The sequence below is a fragment of the Rhododendron vialii genome, chromosome 4a (assembly GCF_030253575.1).
Source record: "Rhododendron vialii isolate Sample 1 chromosome 4a, ASM3025357v1".
NCBI classification, from domain to species: Eukaryota; Viridiplantae; Streptophyta; class Magnoliopsida; order Ericales; family Ericaceae; genus Rhododendron; species Rhododendron vialii.
The window spans coordinates 29,433,738-29,459,916 of NC_080560.1; the positions used below are offsets into that span (position 1 = coordinate 29,433,738).

A 26,179-nucleotide genomic window follows, 5' to 3' on the forward strand; every position below is an offset into this window, starting at 1 on the left:
CACTTCTGGTTCGGTTTTGGCTATCAACGTGGATGGGGACTTCATCATAAGCTCTGTTGCTTTAGACATCATGAGGAGGATGTCCTATCTGCCTGGCCTTGGCCTTGGGATTCACCAACAAAGGATCCCGGAGTTCCCTGCCTTTCCTTCCTGCGAGGGCCGCTTTGGTCTGGGGTACTCTTCCTCTACCAAGGATGCCAAAAGAAGGAAATGCACGGGAAAACCTCGATCTCTCTATGGTGAACCCGACAGCTACTTTGTGCGCGAAGTGGGGAATGACGTCTACACCGGACAACCTGAGCCTTTTATCGATTCAGTCACTGGGGATTTGCTGCCTGGGTTTGAGGTTTTTGCTGATGACACTTGGTCCTCTAGTGATGAAGAACCGGCAAGGGCGGAATTCAAAAGGAAGCTTAGCCAGCCTAAGCCGAAGACTGATTGGCTGATGTCTTTTGATCAAGGGAGCTTGGAGTAGCTATTTTATGAGTTCTCCCAGGTGGGTTTGGCCAAGGAAGCTGAAGAGGCCGAGGTGTTCATGCTCGGTTCCGACGACCTCAAGGATCCCCTCTCCCTCATCACAGAAGCAAAGGGTAGTCTTAAAAATTGCATTTTCAAACCACGCCTTACTTGCATTGATGATGTATCAGAGTCTGACACTGAGTCTGTTGAGTCCTCTGAGTCTAAGTCTAGCTCTGAGTCGGAGTTTGTGCCTCTGGGCCCTCCACGTCATGGCTTTTACTTTGAGTTTGATTCCCTTGTACTTGGCGACCCTGCAGGGTCTTATGAAATGAAGGAATCCTCTTCTGACTACTTGAATGATCTTTATATAAACTGTGTCGACCCCGACGATGAAGGGATAGATTTCGATGGGGACATTCCCAAGGAAATTCGTGCCCTCATCGAGAGGGAAGACGAAAGGCATGCTCAGCCGTTAAAAGAAGAAATAGTCTTAATAAACTTGAAAGACGAGAATGATCCCCGAATGGTTCAGGTGGGCTCCACTTTATCTCCGGAGGAACATCACGATTTCAAAGAGCTGCTCTCAGAATTCAGCGACATCTTCGCGTGGTCTCATCAGGACATGCCCGGCATCGACCCAGAAATAGTGGAGCATCGAATCCCCTTGCTACCGAATGCCAAACCTGTGAAGCAGAAGTTGAGGCGGATGAGGCCAGATTGGGTGCAGAGGATCAAGGAAGAGGTCACTAAGCAGATCGACGCCGGTTTTCTCATGGTTTCTCAATACCCTACGTGGGTTGCCAACATTGTTCCAGTTCCTAAAAAGAATGGGCAAATTCGAGTGTGCGTGGACTTCAGGGATTTGAACAAGGCGAGCCCCAAGGACGATTTTCCCTTGCCTCATATCGATGTGCTGGTGGATAATACGGCGGGCCATGCCCTGCTTTCGTTCATGGATGGTTTCTCCGGATATAACCAGATTCTTATGGCGCCGGAAGACCGTGAGAAGACGACTTTCATCACCGAATGGGGGACTTATTGTTACTTGGTCATGCCGTTTGGTTTGAAAAATGCTGGTCCCACCTACCAGAGAGCCGCTACGACCATTCTGCACGACATGATGCATAAAGAGGTTGAGGTCTATGTAGACGACATGATTGCTAAGTCAAAAACTCGGGAAGGGCATGTTCCTGTACTGAGGAAGTTTTTCGAGAGGCTCCGGAAGTTCCGCATGCGTCTCAATCCACAGAAATGCACCTTCGGGGTCACGGCAGGTAAGATGCTCGGTTTCATGATCACTTCGCGAGGGATTGAGGTCGATCCATCCAAGATCAAAGCAGTGCTTGAAATGAAGCCACCGGAGACTGAAAAGGGAGTGCGGAGCTTTTTGGGGAAGGTTCAGTTCATCAGCAGATTCATCGCCAAGTTAACTTTGACTTGCGAGCCGATGTTTCGTTTACTCAAGAAGGACACCCCGTTCGTATGGTCGGACAGATGTCAGGCAGCCTTCGTGTCCATTCAGAACTATCTGCAAAACCCGCTTGTCTTAATGCCACCGGTGCCTGGAAAGCCCTTGATTCTATACTTATCCGTGAGTTCTACATCCATGGGATGCTTGCTAGCTCAAGAAGGTGACCAGGGAGTTGAGAAGGCCGTTTATTACTTGAGTAAGAAAATGGTTGGGTCTGAAGAGCGCTACACCGCCTTGGAGAAAACGTGTTGGGCTTTGGTTTGGGCCTCTAAGAAGTTGAGACACTACATGCTGGCTTACCCAGTGAAATTGATTTCTCGGATGGATCCGCTCAAGTATCTGTTTGAGAAACCGGCTCTCACTGGTAAGTTAGCACGCTGGTTGCTCCTTCTGGCAGAATTCGACCTCGAATACGTCACGAGGAAGTCGGTAAAGGGGCGAGCCATCGCTGAGTTTTTGGCTGATCACCCTGTGGATGGGCCAGAAGATGCGGATTTTGTGTTCCCAGATGAGGAGGTGCTAACAGTTGTCGAGGACGTCTGGACTCTGTACTTCGATGGGGCAGCCAATCAGAAAGGATTCGGGATCGGGGTCTTGCTAATCGCCCCCGATGGTTCTCATATTCCGCTTGCATTCAAACTTAACTTCGATGTTACAAACAACCAAGCTGAATATGAGGCCTGTATCGTGGGTATGGAGGCTGCGCTCACGCTCGGCGTTGAACGACTCGAAGTCATCGGGGACTCCAATCTCGTTGTATCTCAAGCCAATGGGGACTGGAAGGTGCGTGAAGAGGGGTTGAAACCTTATTATCAAGATTTGGAGGGGCTAATTCCTCGCTTTAACAAAGTGACTTTCACCCACATCACCCGTTTGAAGAACCAGTTTGCCGATGCTCTCGCGACTTTGGCTTCCATGGTCGAACTACCCTTCGGAGTCAAACTCCGCCCAGTCTTAATTGAACAACGGGACCGCCCCGCTTATCAATATGTCAACGCCATCGATGATGTCGATGATGGCCTACCCTGGTACCATGACATATGGAATTTCGTTGAGAATGGCACCTATCCGGCTGAGGCCTCCAAGAAGGATCAGACTGCATTGCGAAGAATAGCCGCCCAATACATCATTTGTGGGGGAAAGTTATATAGGAGGTCTCATTGCGGAATGCACAAGCTCTGTGTCAATGGGGCCGAGGCTGTTAGAATCATGGAGGAGATCCACGAGGGGGTCTGTGGCCCACATATGAGCGGCGTCATGCTGGCTAGGAAAATCTTGCGCCAAGGCTATTTCTGGTCTACTATGGAATCTCAGTGTGTAGATTATGTGCGGCGATGTCACAAATGCCAAATTCATGCTAATCTAATGCATGTTCCACCCTCTAACCTATTTGGCATGGCTTCGCCTTGGCCTTTCTCTGTATGGGGTATTGACGTCATTGGCATGGTTAGACCATCTGCATCAAATGGCCATAGATTCATCCTCGTGGCGATAGATTATTTTACCAAATGGGTGGAGGCCGAATCTTATAAGACCCTAACCGCGGTTCAAGTCGCTCACTTCATCAGAAAAAACATCATCTACCGATATGGAGTTCCGCAAGCGTTTGTATCAGACAACGGGAGTCATTTCAAAGGCAGGGTTCTAGAGCTCTTTGAAGAATTCAAAATCCAAGTCCATCACTCAACGATCTATCGTCCCTAAACGAACGGTGCGGTTGAAGCGGCCAACAAAAATGTCGAGACAATCATCAAGAAGTCTGCAGAGTCCGCCAGGGACTGGCACGAGCAACTGCCTTTAGCTCTTTGGGGTTACCAAACGTCGATTCGAACATCAACGGGGGCAACCCCCTATTCCTTGGTCTACGGGATGGAAGCAGTTCTCCCTATAGAGCTCGAGGTGCCGTCTTTGAGGATCACAGTAGAATCGGAACTCTCGGAATCTGAATGACTCAGTGGGAGATTTGTTGAACTCATGCTTTTCGATGAAAGGAGGCTTCGGGCCCTGTATCATGTTCAGGGGTATCAGCGGAGAATTGCCCGGGCATTCAACAAAAAAGTGAAGTCTAGAGACTTGGTCGAAGGGGACATGGTTACGAAAGAGATCCGGGCACCAGTTTTTGACCCCCGCGGCAAGTTTCGGCCCAAGCGTTCCGGACCTTACATCATCAAGACCATCCTTTCTGGAGGAGCAGCTCAGCTCATTGATCTTGACGGCAACGAATTCAGCTCTCTGGTTAACCTGGATCAACTCAAACGATACTATCCCTGAGAGAAGCTCGTTGGGCCGAAAACCACAAGGGTGGGCGGTTCCAAGCAAAAATTAGAGCAAGCCTGCTAGACCGAAAACCTGAGAAGGCGGTTTAGGCAAAAATAAATAGGCATCAATCAAAGCTCGCTAGGCTGAAAACCCGAAGTGGCAGCACTAGGCAAAATTTAGAGCGCAAAAGGAGAGTTAAAATACTCGAGTGAACCTTGGCCTGAACTACGTGCTGACCTGATTCCCTGAAAAGGGATACGTAGGCAATCTCTCTGTGAGATTCGGTCACAATCCTTCAACTTGATCCACGGTTTCCCATTACCAGGAGTTGACTCGATACTTGGGTCACACGGCGGTTCAACGCTTGGATCAAAAGGGGAAAACTCTCGAACTTTCATTTTTATTCAAATTATAACTTCTATTACACAGGCTGAGCAGTCTTAAAAAGATTAAAGCATAAAAACAGAACAAAGTGCTCGAGGCCTTAACAGGCTCACGGCTTATTCTAGATCATCAGGATTCGTCAGAGGTCAATTGTTGTTTTGCCTGCTTGTGATTTCCCTTCTTAGCCATGTTTGATATCGGTGCGTAAGTTCTGTGCTGAAGTCTGGGTCAGCTCCTCCGAGTTGCCGCAGGCCCCAGTCGTGCTCACACCCTCTCAGATTCTGGGCAGTGAAGGCGGGGACTTGGAAATCTTCGATCCCAGCTCGGTGGAGTCCTTGGCTCATTCCTAGCTGACGAAGGATGCGCCCGGGGATGTAGAACGTGAAAGCGGTCAACCCAGCTATCACTACCCTCTCGAATCCTGCAGAACTCAGCGCCATGTCTGGAATGTTTAAAGCTTCATGCCGCCATATGATCTCGTTCGGTCGCATTTCCCTCATAAATGCGCACCATTGATTCACAGACATTTCCGGATAGATCATACCCCGCTGGTGCATTCGGCCGGGCAGATGAGGCCAATTTGCTTCCGGTGCTGTGAGCAATCCCAATTTGTCAGATAACCAGAGCTGCATGAGTGGAAAAACAAGTAAGAAGTCACATAAAGCTTGAGAGAAAAGACAAGTAAGGAGCTTCGATATAGCCTTAGCTGAGAGATGAGGTAAAAGCAGAACGTGTGAAAGCCGGAAAAAGGAGAGCTGAGTGAGAATTAAGCTGACCTGCAGTAGTAGTGGACTACCGCCGAACACGTCTGTTTGGCCTGAAGAAACCAAATCCAAACCTATGAGTGTCTCTGCCAAAACCAGTGGTACCACATTTCTCCGAGCACCCATTTGAGCGGCGACGCTCACCAACATGGGGTTGACTTGCCCATTTGGAGATACCAGTAAATAGGCAGCTAGCACGCCGATCGCCAGGGCAAATCGACGTCGAGCCTGCGCGGCTATATTCTCTACGTCACCTTCTGGCCCATACCACTCCATTAGGCGCATGATGTTGATTTGCCCTCCAGTTAGCAAACTTTCAGCCGCCCCTCTAGTAATATCAAGACTTGACTGTAACAGCTTTGGCATGCTCTTCCTATAAGGCGGCACGACAATCACGCTCGAGGCAACTCCTTGGAGGTATGCTTGGAATTCCTCCACGGTTGGGCACAGCTCGTTAATCCCAAATCTGAATACGTGAACCTCTGGGTCCCAGAATTGTAGGGCTGCCCTCAGAAACTCTGGACGGACCCTCACATTGCGAAGAAAACGGAATGCGGCCAACCCGTGAAACCGGAATGACAGCCAATCTCCAGCAACAAAGGCCGTGAGCCAAGGGCTGATCAAGGCCGGAAGATTATTTGCCATTCTGCTTCTTTGTGGGACTTTCAAACTGTGGGAGAGATGCCTTTAATTTGCAGGATTTTGGCCTCTTTGTAGGCAGAATGCATAAGCGTGTCGTCCTTCCCCAGTACAAGCATCCATGCCATGTGGCGTTTTCTTCTTCAAAGTAAGGGCAACTCTGCACTGCCCCCCCTCTCTGAAGTACTCTGAACAGTTAAAGGTTGATGACAAGGCTTGGACGTCCAAATATCTAAGATGGTCAAATAAAGGTGGCCTGGCACGGCCCAACCATCGCGCGATGGTCTCAGTCCATCGCGCGACAGAGCATCATCCACACCATCGCGCGACATTCTCAAACCCTCGCGCGATGGTTCAGTCTGCATTTTGACAGATTTCACCAGCTACTGTCCAATTTTGGTCGCATCCTATTCCAAGGTACTTTTGCAACTTTTGTGGTTCCGACAAGTCAATATGAGCATATGCAACTATGTCCAAGCATCGGATGCGAGATATCACGTTTTACGGGGTTTTTGAACCCTCGGTGGCTCGTTTCAAGGCCAAATGTGTGTTTCGGAAGGTCGAACCTCGTTCCGGAGGGTCGTGTCCTTTTCTCTCAGGCCGTACAGGTCATGTTGACCTATTGTGACTGTACGGAGGTGTCGGTTTCAGTCCGGGACATAATAGAGTCATGTTTTCCCATCTCGTGTCCCTTTTGTGTCCTTGATAAGATTTTTGGGCAATTTTTGTGTTTCGGGAGGTGTTTCTCGAATCTGTCGGCTCTCTTGAGTCATTTTGTGCATGCAGGACCTCACGAAAGTGTTCTCCTTCTCATAGTTAGAATATTCTGGGTTTTGGCTTTTAAATGTCCAATATTCCGTATCCTCGTATCCTAACCGTATCCTGGGGTACATTTTCGTTTTTTCTCCGAGTCAATCATGTGTGTGCGTGCGTGTGCGTTTGTGAACAGTCTCGGTACATTATCAATGCAAGTGTGGTATTAGTGGCAAGCGTTTATTTATTCTAAGATCATTGCAAGAGTAAAATGAACTGAAAATGCAAATTTTATAGCTAATCCATATCTATCCATGTCGAAACAAGGAACACTACTGTGCATGCGGCGCTTCGGCCGGTCAAAAGTCATCATGTCAGCTCGGGCACACTCGCCCATCAAATCAAAAAGGCGCGCAGGCCCCAAAAACATGTATCAAGTATCAACTAAGGCACTCCGGCCTTCCATCTATCTACGCGGGCACGCAGGCCCAAAAGCAAAAATCAAAGATGCGGAGAGGCAAATGAGGCTTCCTAGTAGCCCTCAGTCCTCCCCGAACCAGTCACCATCCCCGTCGTCGTCGTCGTCGTCGTCGTCTCCCTCTCTAGGATCCTGTCTAAAACCAGGGTCATCGGCTGAGTCGTCTGAACCGCTGCTGTCAGGCGCCTCCTCTTCCTCCTCTTCTTCTTCTCCTTCCTCTTCCTCCTCTTCCTCGGAGTCCTCGGGCAGGATCAGCCGCTTCTTGCGGACCGGCTCATCTTGCGAGGGCCTCTGGCGCATCTTCAATTGATACCTCTCCTCTGCGCGCGCCACGGCCTCTCGGGCCGCCTCCTCGTTCGCGACGGGTGGCTGTGCGCCCCGCGTCTGTGGTCTAGTAGTAGGTGGAGGAGCGGGAGTCCTGCTTGCCAGCTTCTTCTGCGGAGGCTTTCTCGCGCTCTTCCTCCTAGGAGCCGCCTGTCCCTGTGTCTGCATTGTAAAATTTTTGCACATTTAGTATACATTCTATATGTTGTATGTTTGCAAGCAGGTACAATCTATTTCAAGGTGGACAGCAATTAAAGTACACTATGTATCGAGCAAAGCATGCATATGTCAAGTATCGAATGCAGGAATGTATCGTTTCTCTAAGGGTATATACCTGAGATCTCTGAGCTGCCGGTGATGGATAGCGCAAGTCCAAAGGCAGGCCACTTGCCGCCCGCCTTATCACGTTCTCCAGAGCAAGCATGCGCCGAATGGCCTCGTTCGCCCACTCACTGGGCACCTGCAAGAATAATTTGAGCATAAGTAATAGAGCAATATTTCAAGGCTTTATGGAAGTACAATAATGAAGGGTACAATGCCTTACCGACACAGTGACGGGCGCTGGCTCAACTCTGGCAGGAACAAGGTGTAGCTCGGCCGGATTGCCCTGAGAATCCACCACGGCTATACGCCATGTCAACTCTGGTGGCCCACCTCTCACAGGTCCACTCGGACCCCGCCTCGCGCGACTCTCGCCACTGCTCTGCCTCGCAGCGACGGCCCTCCTCTCCTCAGCAGCTCCCCGGGCCTGACTCCGGACCTCCCTGAACTCTCGCACTCTCAACGGCCCCGCCAAGCGTTCTCTCTGGTAAACTGCATAGTCCATGCCGGGACGCAGATAGCGCGTCAAGTCAGTATCGGGCCGTGTGAAGATCTCTAGCTCGGCCAACGTGTACTCCCCTGTGTGTGAGGCCCGTAGTGGAAGCGGTCCGGGCACCTGGAACCCTGCGTGGCCAAGCGACTGGCGTGTCACTCGGTCACCCAAGTACCACTGCCAACCAAAGGCTGACTCCAGCAGCACTCTGCTCGCCGTCACGACCCTGCTCCTGGCCAAGTACTCAGGCTCTGACTCGGCCACTTTCCAAGGATCCCATTCTACCTGTGCAAGCAAGCAACACAAATGTCGGTCAGCGACAGCATTAAAGCAATGAAAGGGACGTGTATTTAAGATTGGTGAAGTTGTGACATACCTGTGAGGGTCGGAGCTCGTCTAGGTACACCCTGAAGCCGTTCAGGTCGCCTCGCCCTCTTTTCTCTCCCATGTTCTTCTTGCTCCAGATATGAGCACGTGGGAGGATCCCCAAGTCCAGGCTCTTTGTCACTGGACGGCACATGTTCAGAACTTCGTAGGCCCAGAGCTGCACAGTTATCGAGGTTCAAATCATTAGTACAATGCAGGAGTATATCTAAGCAGTTTATGTATCCAAACAGATAAGTACATAATGGAAAATGTGCTTTACTCAATGATGATCATACCTCCCAAATCCGCCAGTATCCAGCTGTGCTTATCTCGGTCCTCGACGAGTCCCCCATGAAACCATAGGCCGCGCCAAGCGCAGCTCCTCCCCAGTCAAAACGTGAGGCCGTCCTCAGATCCCTCAGTGCAGGCAAGTACGATAGGTGAACCTTGCTGCGCCTGTTCGGGTACAGAGTAGCACCAAAAGGTACAATAGGTATGCCCGGGCCATCTGCTCCGCCTCCTGCTCCGTCGCCACCTCCTTTGCAAGGTATCTCGTGAACTGGCCGTATCTCGCCATCCCCTCCTCAACCTTGGGCACCTCTCCCAAGAACCACTCCAAGACCGCGTGGTCATTTCTGGCCCGAGTCAAGGTCTGTATGAACTCCCCAAAACCTGCCATATCCACCAATTGCCTCACCCTCTCCGGCAAACCCTGGTACAATGCCAAGGAGCTGCAAGCGCCCCCGAAACCCCGGATGTCCCTCTGTCTCGCTCTCTCCTGCATTAGACACGGAAACAAGCAACAGAGGATATATATCAGCATGCAAAGCTTTCATTCTCAAGTTCTAGGTAATCAATACAACTTGGCAGTAGATGGTTGGTTCAAGTTATTATGTCTCATGCATGGCATTCGACGTAAAACTACAAGTCTCACTATTCGTATCTACTTCAAAGGGTTGCGCTATGTTCTTCAGTTTTCAAGCACATGCATTGTATTGAATTTGCAATCACGAAAGTAAATGAGGGATTTTCAGAAATTTACCTCAGCCCAGCTGCTAGAAATGTGGGTATCGGGGTCTCTCAGAACGAGCTCGGGGTCGTACTCCGCTTGCCGTGGCTTGTATGCCGCAAAACCTGATGGCACAAACAGGTGTGGAGTCGGTGACCTGTACCCCTCTGCTGAAAACGGAGCACGAGTCAAGCTCTCTGCCTCTGACACTGCGGTCACTCTGGGTCCCTCCCCCCTCGCTCCAACCCGCTCCTCGGCCTCCGCGTCCCTCAAAACCTCCTCCTCACCGGCTCTCGCCCTTTCGGCCCTCGCCGTAGCCTCTGAAGCGGCTATCTCCCGCTCTCGCTCCTCTCGAGCCTCCAAAACGGCGGCCCCAATCATGGGATCCTCCTCAAGCAGCCGGGCTAGCCTCTCGTCACTCAGGAACTCTGCAAGATCCTGTCGTGTGATCGGCCTCTGGCCTGACGATGTGGCCCCCGGCCGAAACAGTACCTCCTCCAGTGGAACCTCCGTGGCTTCCTCTTCCTCGCTCGCCACACCCTTACCCTTCGCCGGATCCCTTGGCGGAGTCTCACTTGGCTCAGCACCACCTTCCTCGGCACCTCCACTGCCCACACCCTCGGAGCTGCTACCAACCACCACCGAACCACTCACGGCCTCGCTCGGGTCCAATTGCACGACCCCAGCCCTCTCGGCCCCGATCTCAACCATCGCGCGACGGTCTGACTGCGTCGCGCGACGATTCTCGCCGCCAACCGCCTCCTGCTCGTGGCTCTGTACGCCATCGCCGCCGCCCGCTACCTCTGCACTGGTGTCTACAACAACCCCCGTCGCCGGCCGATCCTCTGTTTCGACCACCATTGGTCTTCCCTCGTCCTCCGGACGATCAACTACTTCCCCACTGCCCCGAGTAACGTCGTGATCAGCCATGGACGATGATACGCACGTGGGTTCGCTTGGTTTTGGGACGAAATCAAGGTTTGGAGAGGAGGAGTTTGGGAGAGAATAGTATTGGAGGGAGTTCGAAACTGTTGTGAGCGGTTTTCGAACGTCCCCGTCGGTTGTATGGAAGAAAGCAGGTCCGGGCCGGGTCTGGGCTCTTAACAGATCCGGGCTTGAACAAAGAACCCTCGCGCGATGGTCTGAATATGTCGCGCGATGGTTTGGTTGGGCCTCCTGGCCCAATGCAACTTCTGGATAGGCCCAATCATGCTCATTCACCCTTAAGAGCCCATGGGTTCTCACTTAGGCGCTGCAACAATTTCGAAGTTTATTGTGAGTCAATGTCTTTTAAACCCGACACACGTTTATATATCCCCAGCAGTGGTCCGCCCGCACCAAAATCAGCGACGATCTATCCGTCCAACTTTCAATCAGCGACGATCCATCCGTCCAATGATCAATCAGCGACGATCTATCCGTCCAACTTTCAATCAGCGACGATCCATCCGTCCAATTATCAATCAGCGACGATCCATCCGTCCAACTATCAATCAGCGACGATCCATCCGTCCAACTTTCAATCAGCGACGATCCATCCGTCCAACGTTCAATCAGCGACGATCCATCCGTCCAACGTTCAATCAGCGACGATCCATCAGTCCAATTATCAATCAGCGACGATCCATCCGTCCAATTTTCAATCAGCGACGATCCATCCGTCCAATTATCAATCAGTGACGATCCATCCGTCCAATTTTCGGATCAGCAATCAATCTGCTCCCCGATCCGTTGGTGCACGGTATTTGTATATACTTGCTAGCCCTTTTCGTTTAAATCGGCTTTTGGGTGGATTGGATGGGTGTCTAGAAATCTTTGACGTTACCCGTACCAGTCAATGGTGCTCCGCGTGCCGTCAAAGAGGGACTACTGTAGACACCCCAATCTGACTTCCCGATCGTTTTACTTTGTTCTTCGGTTCCTTGATTCCCCGATGATGAGTCAGGTCGAAACAGTCCCGAGAACTTGGAATGGCTTGAGTTTGGTATGTGAGGAACCCATCCTTAGCCTTAAAACCTTAAAATCAGAACCTGAACCTTGGGTTTGAATGTCGCGCGACATACTGGAACCCTCGCGCGATGGTTCATTTGCCAGGTGGTGGTCAAAGTCAAAGCTTTGACCATTGACCCTTGCGGGGTTGGCTGAACCCTCGCGCGATGGTCTCACTTCATCGCGCGATGGTCAACACCTGTCATTTTCACCCAGATTGCGTGTTGGTCAGGGGGCTACAGACCCATGTGACCCCGTTTTCTCGGCTGAACAGCGTTCTGGGGGGGCTCCCCTTGCACCACCTCACCCCCCATTCTCCCATCAACCTTGCCACCCATTCCTCCACCAAGCATTTGTAACCAGCATTGCTGGCTGGTTACAAGGGCTTGGTTAGCCATCCACTAACCCCCTTCTCCTATAAATACCACCCTTTTGCTTCCTTGCAAAGGGTTACAAAAAAAACCCTCTTTGAGAAAGAAGAAGGAGAGCTCAAGCACAAATACTTCACACAACTCAAACCCACATAATCACCCTCCAAATCTCACCATCTCATCATTCAAGCCATTTCCAAGGCATTCAAGGCAAAGGTATAATATCTTTCTGTTCACTGTTCGAACCCCTGAGGGGGGCTGGCAGGGTCAAGGCTGGTAATTGATACCAGTTCTGGCCCTAAAGCTGGCAGAGTTTCAAGAGCCATTAGCAGGGAAACCCTCGCGCGATGGTCCTAGATGCTCGCGCGACGATTCTGTCTGCGTGAGAATGGACCACGTGGGGAAGGGACCCTGGTATTTAAGTTTATTATTGTGCTTATAGTCTGTTAAAAGTCTTTAAAGGAGATTTAGCTCACTGCTTTGCTATTTTGCATGTTGAAAATCATTGCTAGGCTTAGTTTATAACACCTCTTGGTTTGGAATGCTTTTGGGATGCTCCTGAACATGTCTCAGAGCCCCAAGTATGCAAAGCAATTCCTGGAAGTCCAGTCAGAACAATCGCGCGGCTGTCTCACACTGTCGCGCGATGGTTCTCTCTCTCCCAGGGAATGCCCTTGCATGAGCAGCTTGGCCTTGGCCTTTGTTTAGACACCCCCACTGTTTAGGGGTTGCTTTTTCATAATATTTCTATCTGTTGGTTGTAATATTGTTTACTTTCAAGTACCCATAAACTGCTTGGTTTGCACCTGGGTGAGCACTGGTCCTTCCAGAGCCCAGAAGGGAATGAAATTCAAACCATTGGTGAAACATGAACACTCGCGCGAGGGTATGGATATGTCGCGCGACGGTTTGCTTGCATGCGGATGAACTCACGCATGCAAGCTGGCTGTTTCTTCGTGCCAAAATCATACACAGTGCTGTCTTGATGTATGATCGATGTTTTGAACTTCATTCCATTTATTACCTGTCATCTTACTAATCCATGCCATATCTCATCACATCCTGCAAACTGCTACAGTTTTAAATCCCCGATTAACTGTTCCCCCGCCCTAATTGGCTAAAAATTGATTAATGAGACAAAATCGCAAACAAACATTTTCGCAAATGCCTAAGTAGAGACCGATCTCCGGATTGGGCGAGAGGGGTGCCTTAAAACCCTTCCCCTCTCGTAACCTGGCTCCCGAACCCAGATATGGTTATGACGGACTGGTTCCTTAACTTTTTCAAATCAAACAGCGCGGCAAGTGCTTCGAGATACGGTTCCTTGGGTGTCGGACCTTCAAAACCCAAGTGGCGACTCTGTATTTTGCGAGCGCTTGCTTCCCCGCTCGCGCTCCCTCGATCCGGGCATTCTCGCGTTTCGGAATCTGGAAGTTCCGAAGGGCACGCTGCCCACAGGTGGCCCCTAAGCCTATTCAAACTGTCTATAAACTGTATATTATAAACTGCCAATAAACTGCGTGGTTTGTCCTAAGTGTGCACTAGTCATTCTAGAGCCCAGAGGGTTGAAAATAAGAGTTGTGGGTTTGAACCTACTGGCGCGCACAGGTCTTGGTATAGCGCGCGTAGGTCAGATCAACATGCAGTGACTTGATCAGTGCATGCTATTTTTTTCCTGCGCACGACCCTTCGAAACGATGCTTTCCAGTCTGTTTAAGGTTCTCACAAGAGTCTGTTTTCATCCATACTAACTGTTTCAATAAGCGAGCATACCATCTATCACGTCTTGTAAACATATTACAGTTTTAATTCCTTTAAACTGTTCCCCCGCTCTAACTGGCTAAACATTGATTAATGAGAAAGAATCACAAACGTTTTACAATTGCCCAAGTAAAGACTGATCTCCGGATTAGGCGAGAAGGATGCCTTAAAACCCTTCCCCTCTCGTAACCTGGCTCCCGAACCTGAGATATCAAGGTGACGACGGACCAGTCTACAAGCCTTTCTCAAATCAAATAACGTAGCAAACGTTTCAAGTTCGATTCCTTGGGTGGCGGACCTTCAAACCCAAGTGGCGATTCTGAATTGAGCATTTCGCCGCACTTTGATAAGGGGCGAACGCAATTACTATTTTCGGGGCGTGTGCCCACACCTCACTACCACGCTCATCTTTTATCAACAAAGGAACGTGGGTCATGAGGCAATGGCTTGAAGGGAAACAAGGTAGGAGCCGTCACGAACACAGGGTTGTGGACACTCTAATTTGGCTTATCGAGTATTTAAGCCCCTACCTTGGGTATTTTCCAATGATGAACAAGTTGTTGTGACACTATACAGCTAAGAGTATCGAGTTCTGCTTGAGTGGTTGTGAACCTAAGTTGTTGGAACAACATTCTGATCCCCCTCCTTATCCTTGTTGTCATTGATCGCAACTTTCAGAGGTGGTGATCGCCACTTACTTCTGACGATCACTGAACTGATAGTCAATCGTTATTCTTGGCATATGTCGTCACTTTCCATTGGTCCAGAACCATCACCTCCTTTACCATTTCTACCATCCGTTTCTATAAAGCTCCTGGACCGGATGACATTCAAGCTGTGTTCTACCATAAGTTTTGGCACATTGTTGGTGCTGATATTGGCAACTTTGTTAGCAATTGCTTTATTGATAGTGCCATTCCTAGGGAACTTAACAAAACTTATATTGTGCTCATTCATGAGATTGAGACTCCTGAATCAGTGAAAATTTTTCGTCCCATAAGTCTCTATAATGTGATCTATAAAATGATTACCAAGATCTTGGTGGCTAGAATCAGACCTTTTTTAAATCAATTGATTAGTTCCAGTCAAAGTAGTTTTATTCCTGGTTGCTCCACTAGTGATAATATCATTCTAATCTAGGAGATTCTTCATATTTTGAGGGCGGGGGAGAGAAAGGAAAAAGGTGGGTGTGTGTATGATGTTAAAAATCAATTTGGAAAAAGTCTATGACAAAATTTCTTGGGATTTCCTTGAGGATACTTCGAAATTCTTCAATTTTAGTCCTAAGTGGATTAATCTCATTATGAGTTATGTTACGAGTGTCTCTACTTCTATCTTGTGGAATGGGAAATCCTTAAAAAGAGTTCTCCCCTGGGAGAATACTTAGGCAAGGTGATCCCCTCTCCCTGTATCTATTTGTGTTGTGCATGGAACGTCTCTCACTTCTTATTAATAGGAAGGCTGAGGATCACAAGTGGAAAGGTATCGAGGTCCTCCCCTCTTAACTCACCTTTTCTTTGCTGATGACTTGATTCTTTTTGGACAAGATAATTTTAATACCTGCTATACTATGATTGAAGTGCTTACTAACTTTTGTGAGATGTTTGGGCAAAATATAAACTTTAGTAAGTCTAAAATGTTTATTTCTCCTAATGTTTCGAGAAGAAGAGCCAATAGATTGTCCACTATTGTTGGTATTCAGTGTACTCTTGACTAGGGAAAATACCTTGGTATATACCTCTCATCCACAGCAGAGTAAGTAAAGCTCACTTTAATGAATTAATTGAGAAAGTCCAGGGGAGACTAGCTCATTGGTTGAAATAACAATACACTTAATCTTGCTGGTAGGGCCACCAGGATCCAATCAGTTTCTTCCACTATCCCTAGCTATACCATGCAAACTATGCAAATCTCTATTAGTGTGTGTGATAAGTTGGGTGGATCAACCGTAACTTTCTTTGGGGGTGACACAGAGAAAAAGAAAAAGAAAATCTTATAAACTGGGATCAGGTTTGCAAAGGTAAGGACATTGGGGATCTTGGGCTTAGAAAGGCTTTAAACATCATAATTTGGCCTTCCTGGCCAAGTTCGGTTGGAAAATCACATCTAGGGAAGATAGCTTGTGGGTCTCTCTATTCTTAAAGACAAGTATCTGCATAATAAAATAATTCTTTTTTGGCCCTGTAAAAAACCCTCCTCTTTCGTGTGGAAGGTTAATGTCATTCTTAAGAAAGGTGTTAAATGGAGAATTGGCGATGAGACCCTGATTGATCTCTGGCTTGATTTACAGTACCCTGGTAATCATGGCTATTTGAATGTTAAATTGAGTAGCATTATTGATAGAAGTGTTGGTTGGGATCTCACATTGTTAATTCCCAAACTATGGCTGACATTCTCTCTGTTAATATTCTTAATTATACTACTTTCATTGATCACCCCACCTGGGTGGGGACTCCTAATGGTACGTTCTCTTCTATTGTTGTCTTTAATACTGTTAATCCTAGAGATATTGCAGTTGCTGATTGGGGAATAGATCTGGAAATTAAAAATTCCTGCTAAACTTCAGCTTTTCAAATGGCTGATCTTTCATAACTCTCTCCCTACTAACTCTCTTAGGCCCAGTTTGTTAAGATGTATGGGAGATGGGATTGGATTATGAAGGAATTGGGATTCCTAATTCTATGTTTGGTTTCACAATGTTGGGGAGGACTGGTAAGCTGATGGGAGTAGAAATCCCCCAAAATAGGGGTATTAGGAATCCCCCATGGTAGGTGGTATTGACAGTCTATTCCTAACCCATTTTTTTGCATTTACCAAAATGCCACGGTTCGTTGCTTCTTCTCAGAAGGCACTTGAACCCATTCTCAGTAATTTTTTGGTGCAATTTGGTGATAACTTTTCTTGAAATCTTCCGGGTAATAAATTTTTTTCAAAAGTATTTTTTTGATGTTCTGATTGTATTTTGGAAAATAAGTTTGATCCAAAAATATTCATCCATAAATTAAATTAATCAGTTTTGCATAAGGGCAAAAATGTAAATGTATACTACCAATCTAATCCTATTCCATATGAAACAAACATAATATTAATAATCCCACTGATGAAGCGGTTTTCAGCACCTTAGGAAGTGAGGTCCTTCGGCCGCTCAGTTTATTGTGTATCAGTCTCGTACCTTTGTGATGTGGAGGTGTGATCTTTATATAGGCAACTTGGGAGGAATCCCTTAGGACTGGGACTCTTAAGTCTCATTCGCTCGTGGCGGGTACAGATAGGTGTTAGAGTGTCCTCCTCACCTCAAGACTTCCCTGACCCTTATCAAGTTTGAGGAGTCCTTTTACCTTTGGACTCTGTGATTGTTAGCAAGGTTAAGAGTCCTTATGGTGCAAAGATTTCCATGTGAACTGAGACCTTTTGGGCCTATACCTACATGACGGGCTTGATGAGCTTTGGAGTGTTCTTTCTAACTCAAGACTCTTTTGATGTTTATTTGGATCAAGAGTCATTGTGACATATAAGTTCTTAAAGGTTTATCCCTTGGGATCTCTGGTCCTTATCCTTTCCTGCAGGATACGACCTTGGTTGTTTCAGGAGTCCTTTAGACAATATGAATTTCCTCCGTAGAGTATTTTATAGTGATTGGTTTCAGGTGATTGGCTTACCACTTCCCTTACTCCCTAGCTCTAAGACGGAGCTGGATGTAATGCTTTCTTGCGCTAAGCTCCTTGGCTGAGCTGGAGATGAGTTGTGCTTATAGGTTGACTGTTACCCTATGGGCTGGTCTACCGAGCTTAGTGCTTCAAGCTAAGCTCCGTGTTATTAGGTCCCCTTCATGGACCTTCGTGTTGTGCTGGGCTTTATTGCCTGAGTTGACTTTGGGAGGTTAGTTTATACTTATCACCCACCATCTAATATTCTCATCTTAAACAAACATACCCATTATCAATCCCATCTCATTATTAATCCCTTCTTATTATCAATCTCAATCCTAATCTCATCTCCTTACGAATCCCACCCCTCTGATACTTTTATCAAACGGGGCCTTAGAGCTCACAGGGGTATGACAGCTACGAGTTTCTGCCCTCGTTGTGATGAGTCTCCTGAAGACATTAATAATTTATTTCATGGTTGCACTAAATCCAAAGTCATTTGGTCTAAATTTCGTAGACCTTATTGGCTGAGTTCGAGACTTGATAAGCCTTCATATATTGAAGTGGATAAAAATAAACTCCAAAGCTAAATACCCTTTTCATATGGATAAGTCCCAACCTTGGAGCACTGTTTTTATTGTTATTCTCGGGAAAATTTGGAAATTTTTAAAAATCAAAACAAAAAATGTTTTGATAATGTTGATATCCTAGATTTTGTGTTAACCAAGACTGTTCTAACATATGCAAAGGATATCTCTGTTGCTATGCAGTCTCAGTTAGCTAATGGGGCCTCTTTTGGTCATCGAAGTTTTTTGGTGTCTTCCTCTTATATGTGGAGTCAAGCTCAATATTGATGGGTGCTTTTTTGAGTCGAATAACAAGTTTGGATTTAGAGGGATCTTTAGAGACTGCAATGGCAGCTAGATTCTAGATTATTATGGAAAAGCTGATTGTCTTCCAACCTTGAAGTGGAGATTTGGGCACCTTACCTCTTACGATTATACTTGAGAAAGGGATGTCCAATGTCTTAATCGAGTCTGATTCTAGTGTGGCAGTTAGCTCTGCAATGAAGGTGGCCCTTTGGACCATGCTCAGCACTACATAGCAGAAGAGGCTGGACATGCATATTGCCGACATAACCAATTCTAGCATTATCCACACTTTCCGTCAAGCTAATCAAGCTGCAGATTGTTTGGCTCGTCTGGGTTCCAACAAGAGGAGGAGTTCGTGGTTACCAAAATGTTCCTTTTGCAGCTAGGGAGTTTGTTCTTGCTGATGCCATAAGTGTTGGACACCTTAGAATCTAAATTTGGTTCTTGTTTCCCCTTTTTTTTAGGCTTGTCTGCAATATGTAATATGATACTTAGTCTTTATGACTGGTTTTCTAGTTTAATTAATTGATGGGTATTTTCGTTTGAAAAAAACAAAAACAAAATCTCAAACAACGAAAAAAGGTAGAACCACATTACGACGAGGAATTATAACAAGTTATTTAACGAAAAAAATCTCACTACACATAAGTATAGCTAAATGTTGCAACTATTTAGCCTTAAAAGAACTCAATTTTATATACAATTGCTTAGTCAAAAACCATCTCTCAAGAAGTTATATATTCACTTTTATTAATACAGTAATATTTTGACTTATACATTTGGATTTAGTCGAGATGTGTACAAATTGGTCCGAACATCTAGCTTCAAAAATAAAAAATAAATAAAATCAGTAGGGTTACTTGAGTTTGCACAATATGAAACCCTTTAATTCATAGCTTTGTAAATTGATGTTACGAATTTCATTTTTCTTTTTTTACGAAAGTTAGGAATTCGAGGTTGATGTTATAGTAATTTCTTATCCATAGGAGTATGAATTTTAATTCAAACGGTTATGAATCGAAGGGTGCTTGACATACCCAAGTAAAAATGTGGATGGTATAGCATTTCTCTTTTTCAGTGACCACAATAATGTAGGAGTACTATATATTCTGATAGCATCCGACATACTAACTAATCTGCATTTTTTTTTTTTTTTTTGGTAATTAACTAATCTGCATTTTATTATCCTACGGCGAAAGATTCTTTTTTTTTTTTTTTACTTTATTTTATTTTATTGTAGGAAAGTTTTTAAAAGCCCATAAAATCAACGGTCGATATCAATGGATACTTATGGAGATCTGCACTATTTCTTGGCTATTACTGTAACCCAACATAATTTATGATGCCGGCCGCACTCCACCGTTGGATTATGTCAATTTTCTATTATTTTCCGTTTACTAATAGCACATTTAAAATTACTCTAATTCTTTTGTCTACTTATACAGATGGTAATCCAAAATATATCTCAACGACCAAGAAATTATTTAGTGCTCTTCAAATACCGTCACGCGATGATTCAAATTCCTCCACTATCACACATATATTTAGAACCCATGCAGCAGCGGAAGTATTCAGGGTCCGGTGGGGCCCGGCCCCACCCCCAACTTTCAAAATAAATAAATAAATAAGATTTTCCTTCTGTTTTATTCTTAAACAAATAAAACAAATCTTCCAAACAAACCCTTCCTTCTCCTTCCATCGTTTTTGACGACTTATGAAGTCGCGACACTTGTTGCTTTTTGTGTTGTCCTTTATTGAATCGGCTTGATATTGATTGATTGAATCAACTTGAATGTTCAGCAGATTGTATATATTGAAAGGAAAATTGCGATGCAATTTAATTTAGACTCAATCAATCTTATATGATTTTCAAGATTTGAAATTGACACATCGGTTTGATTGATTGATAGACAACTTTTGTTCTCTTCCTGCGTGCGCATCACCAACAACCGATCTGATATCGCCATTCTATTCTACCCCGCTATGATCAATGGTTCATCCCTCCTCATATTCAGAAGTGCCACAACTTCCTTTCCTAATTCGAGACCGAATTAGGAAAGAAGACTGATTTAGCACATACTCATTTATCGCACTGAATAAAGATATAAAGATATCGCACCACGGATTGACCAGTTACTAGTAAAGAAAGGACTTTCACGGTACCAAAGTGGCATAAGAAGCTCGCCTTCCTAAATGGCTTGCTTTTCACTCCTAGCTTCCTTCAGTCACTGCCTTTACGGGGAAGAAGTGTGATTCTTCCGAATTGAGGAAGCGCCTAGGAAACTTGTCGACCTAAACACGGGTCTTTTTTGGACCTTTTCAAGAAGCCCAAATCGGGTTGGATAGGCAGTAGAGATAAGAACTCCTATCTTTAGGGTTGGCTTTCGAAAAAGATTGAAATGACTGTTCCAATTTGCATCTATACCTTTTAGATAAAAAAAAGAGAGGATTTTCTTATGAAATGTATTAGCGTTGATACCTCTCTTCTTAAAAGCTTTTGCCGTAGAAGTTGACATCAGGCGATTAGTGTTTTATCTGGTGTGGGTAGGTGTGTTTGCGGGAATTTACTTCTAGTCGGATTCAACAGATTGGATTGCCTTCGTAAATTAGTCCGGCGTATAGGTCTGATTCTGGCTCCTGCTAGCTTCCTTCCCTTTCTTTCCTTGCTAGCTCCCTTCTTTATGGCTTGCCTTAAAGGTCTTCCTTAACTTACTTGATTGCCTTCCCCAGCTTATTTCTATGAATAATCATTCTTGAAAAATGTATTTTGGCTTATCCTTTGACTATGGAATGCAAGTATAGTGGTAGTTGTTTCTTTTACTTATTTGTTGGGTAAGAAATAGAGACTTGTTTGATGTTAAATTTTTTTCTGTTATGACTCGGCCTCCGGAATTTTTAATTCTAGCTCCGCCAGTGAACCACGTACTACTTAATTTGATGTCCACATCAATCTAAGTGAAAGGATTTTGGAAACTACGTTACGGTACCCCGATGGCACTAAAACAATTTGTATTTAACCAGAAACACTTACACACATTCACATCTTTTGATAGGGTCTATGCACATTGGAGGGGTAGTGTATGTGGCTCCAATATGAATGTAAGTGAATTTGTGTAAATATATGTGGTTTTAAAATGATTGGGCACTAAAATTATTTTTTAATCGCCACTTAAAAATAAAAAGTCACCACCATTATTTTCAAATTTCTTCAATCTTCAAGGGCATATAGCTTAATAATAAAAAACTCTTCCAACTTTTTATTCTCTCTTTTTTTTTATTTTGGTGTGGAATCTGTTCCAACTTTTTATTCGCTATCGACATCTTCCGTTTCATTTCATACGTCACAATTAACTAGGTGGGGTCCATCTACACACACCGTTCGATTGCTCCACGTGGAACACTGTACGCGTGGCAGAAGATGGGATACAGAGGCGTAGCCTGGTGGCCGACCTCATGGCCTACGTAGAGACGCAAAGAAGATCCAAAGTAGCGTAAGCGCCAAACACCCCCATTCCTTTCTTTCTCCTCCAATCTAACGGCTCACAACAAACCTCAGCCACCACGTTAGATCTCCACCGTTGATGAGGTAAAAAGTTGATAAAAACTTGTTTAATGTGCCTTGTCCTCTAGTCTAGGCGTTCATTTGTTGTTGATTTCTAAGTTTCAGGTTGTTTAGGCCCTTCTCTCTCTCTCTCTCTCTCTCTCTCTCTCTAAAACTCTCATTCTCTCTCTTCTGCAAATTCTCCGTGCAAATTGTTCAGATTGATTAGAAGAATCTAAACAGTTGTCTATAGCAAAATTTATTCACATTGCTCCAATATTAGGTCGAATCCCCAATTTAAGCCAGCTCTCCATTCTCTCTCTCTCCCCTACATACAATGGTAATGTCAGTTATAAATTTCATAAGTATGTAATAAAGCCACACATTACATGTACTCCTGTTTCTTTTTCTCTCTCTCCATCTCTCTTGGTTAATTTTATCTCTCTCTCTCTCTCTAGAATTATGTTAATGTGGATCTGTTGATGTATGAAATTATAGGAGACAGAAAATATGCTGGTTCCACCGTGGCTAGAGCCGTTGATAACGACGGCATTCTTCTCGGTTTGTCGGACTCATGGAGATGCAGCAAGAAGTGAATGTAACATGTATTGCTTGGATTGCAATGACCAGTCTTTTTGCTTCTATTGCCGCTCATCAAAGCATAAGGATCATCAAGTTATTCAGGTGGGTACGCTACTTATTATATTCATACACAGGAGTAGCACATTTTCATCAATGTGTGATATTCTTCCTAGTTACCAACAATGTGTAGACTCTGGAAGACAATGGGCCTGTTTTACTATGGTTTCTTGTTTTGATTTTGTACAAGCCTTATTTAATCAATAGTTTTGAACAATTTTGGTTCTTCCACTAAAAAAGAAAAAACAACTTTGGTCGAAATTAATTTATGATTTCAGAGAATATCAAAGAAAAGTCCGGTTAGTCAGTTGCCCACTCTTGTATGCTTGTAAATGAGAGGTATTGAGGATTAATCCTTTTCTCCATTATTTCATCTCTCCCATAGGGAATTTCTTTCATTCTTATATCTCCCTACTATGGGATTAGTTTTAGTTGTTGAATTGATTTATTTGTTTGGTTTGATTTAGTTATTGCGGGCTCTTATAATTGATGTACAATCTTATTTTCTAATTCTTCCCCTGATATATGCGAATGATCGACCCTCTTTAAGTACCTATTCGAAAAAAAAGAATCCCACTCTCTTTCTCTCCTATTTGCAATTGATTTCGGATTTCTTTAGTGTTTGTGGCACCTTTTTTGGATTCTCAAAAAATATTTCTTATAAAGAAGTCAATGTGATGATATGAAAACAATTGGCATTGATTCTGCAGATTTGCAATTTCTCAAATACGAGTGTTTTATTTCTTCACGTTTAGTTGGTTAATTTGTTCGTGTAGATAAGGCGATCGTCGTACCATGATGTGGTGAGGGTATCGGAAATTCAAAAAGTATTGGACATAAGCGGAGTCCAAACTTATGTGATAAACAGTGCTAGGGTTTTATTTTTGAATGAGAGGCCTCAGCCGAAGACTGGGAAAGGAGTTTCTCACATTTGTGAAATTTGTGGGAGGAGCCTCTTGGACCCATTTCGATTCTGTTCATTGGGGTGTAAGGTTAGTATGGTCTTTTTCTCTTCTTTAATTATTCAATTCCTTCCTATTTCCTTATTTTCATATCACATATATTCATCATCATAAGGGGCATAACATGCATGAACAAGTGCATAACCCATCATGCATACATCATGATCACCCACATTTTCATAAACCATCACCATCACCATCATTGTAACCACCAATTATCATTATCATCATAACTCCCATCCAACCACATCCCATAATGTGCTCGTATCCATATCATACATGTAAATATCATGTGCAAGCATATATGTGGTACTCTAGTCTAGCTAATAACACCATTGTGACGTGCACACATGATGTGATCAAAATTAATTAAACTACATCGAATGGAAGGAATTCAACCAACATTGCCTCTTACTCCATCGATTCAAAATAACACATCGATTCCACCCCCGTATTAGGCGGAACTGTTACAGATCAGAGAAATACGTGTGAGTAGTTGATACTCTGAAGTACAGAATAATTTTCTCAACATCATGACCCATGTTTATAACACATCAACGCTGGCATCATTTTCATCACATTGCCCAAGAAAAAATGGCATCATTACCATCGCCGTTGCCATCAACATCACAATGTTAACAATTTCTAAAATTGTTTATTTTTTCTTTAAACGTATATTTAAATTTTCATTTTTGCTTAAACTGTATTTTTCTTTCTTTTTTCTGTTTTTCTTTGCTTAGCTTATGGGTATAAAGACAAATGGGAATGCAAGATTTACCTTAGATGCCAAGAATGAGGAAGAATTAATTGAAAGAAGAGGTGAAGGAACGTCAAGGCCTAGAGTCATGATATCATCATCAAGAGAGGAAGAAGAATTGCGTGAAGGCACACAACAAGACATATACCCTTCCACGCCACCTCCACCTCCACCTCCTTCTAATGCAAGGAGAAGAAAGGGAATTCCCCATAGGGCACCTTTTGGTTCCTAATTTAACCACCCCGGCCAGTGTCCTAAACAATCTACTTTATAAAACCCACTCTTATTACTTTGATTTTCACCAACCCTCCTTCTAGTGGGGTCCCTCGTCCCAAAACCTACGGATTAGCTAGGCTTGTTTGTGGTTCATAAATTGGACTGCACAATTATGTGTGTATAGTTGGCGGATTATACATACCCACATCGCTGATTCAGATTGTTCATGTTTTAGGATCCGTTAGAAAGATTATTAATTCATTTCAGAAATTCAAATAGATTGACCTTGATAGTTACATGAACAGATCACGTTTACATATGCGACAATATCCTTTTTTGTCGAAAAAAAATTGGATTAATTTTTTTTTTTTGAGAAACGAATTATATCCAATCATGTAGCTATTAGTGTCAAAATTAAACAACTGATTTTTTGAATGAATATTTTGAACGGACTCTAAAAATGGAAATTTAGAATCACGAAGTGGGTTGAAGAGTACTTAACTCATAGTCCAACAACTATACCGTGAATACCATTTTTTTGGATGCAGCCAATCCTTGTACAAAACTAAAATATTGTAGGTCAACAATAAGGTGTCGTAGGGTGGGGGGTCCCTAAACAAAAAAAAAAAGGGCAAGCTAGGAAGGTGCTTCTTTGGGGTTAGGGTCCCAAAAAGAACAAATTCACTTGTGGAGGGGAGCAATAATGCAGCATTGTTATTGATGGTTGCAAGGTGTACATTTCAATTAATTAAGAAATTAATTAAAGAAAGCAAGTCTTTGTGGAGTACGTTTTGTAATTTTCATTGGCCCACCATTGCACATGGGCCGTTTACATAAAGAAGCAACAACTTTTTATTATATTGTTTAATAATACTTGTAATGGGTCATATATATCAACTTTTCAATGAATATTGTTCCCAAGTTTGGATAGCGTCTCAATGAATTTTTAGCATTCTTTCTATCGATCATTTCAATCTTTCTAAATTTACCATGAAAGTCAAGAGAGAGATTCCTGGTTGTTACGATTCCTGTTGTTACTTGGGTGAAGCCGAACAAGATTCAGGGATATTTGTACAACTATGAACACCGCTCTTCTATCAATATTAACTTTCACTAATGAAAAAAAAAAACTATGAGCACCTGCATTATTATGTCTATAATTAGCAATTGTTAATGTATAAGCTAGTGAGGATTTTTATTGGTAGTGTGATAGATGATGAGAAGGTTTTTTTTTTTTGATTGGCAAATGAAACATCTCTATTATAAAACAGAAGGGTGTAGGGACAAGTTGTTGGAATAGCTTAGATTCATTTGATCCAAAGGCTGTAGTGCATCCTCCCACTTCTCGATTAAGTGCCTATGGTTTTCACCTAAATCACACAACTGTTATCCCCTTTCAACCGAGATGCGTAGTGCCGTAGGCACGGGCTAACAATAGTTTTATTATAAAACAAAATGTTAGGGAGAGGGGGAGGGGATACTGACCAAATGTTGGATACAACCAAAAGGGCCGAAACCCAAAATCTTAAAATCAGAGAAAGGGCCAAAGGGCCCAATCTCATCCCAATAACCTAAAACCTAACCTTTTCCTAAAACTCAACTACTGCCGCCACTATCCATCTCCGGCCACCACCATTCAGCCAAACCACCACCAAAAACCCGAACAGGTCGAGAAGATGATGAGAAGGTTATAGACGGCCCTAC

The 26,179-nt window shown here is 44.5% G+C and overlaps 1 protein-coding gene and 1 pseudogene across 2 annotated transcripts; both read left to right on the forward strand.

Moving 5' to 3' along the window:
* Positions 1-26,179, forward strand: part of LOC131323882 (uncharacterized) — an 85,355-nt pseudogene that overhangs the window by 45,765 nt on the left and 13,411 nt on the right.
* LOC131324686 (protein RGF1 INDUCIBLE TRANSCRIPTION FACTOR 1-like) lies at positions 21,993-24,745 on the forward strand. 2 transcript variants are annotated; one of them, XM_058356763.1, is made up of 4 exons: positions 21,993-22,027; positions 22,400-22,585; positions 23,317-23,532; positions 24,243-24,745. In XM_058356763.1, the coding sequence occupies exons 2-4, from the start codon at positions 22,412-22,414 to the stop codon at positions 24,489-24,491; spliced, it is 639 nt and encodes a 212-aa protein (XP_058212746.1). In that variant the 5' UTR covers positions 21,993-22,027; positions 22,400-22,411; the 3' UTR covers positions 24,492-24,745. The 2 variants fall into 2 exon arrangements, with proteins under 2 accessions (XP_058212746.1, XP_058212745.1); XM_058356762.1 differs by having other exon boundaries at positions 21,995-22,241.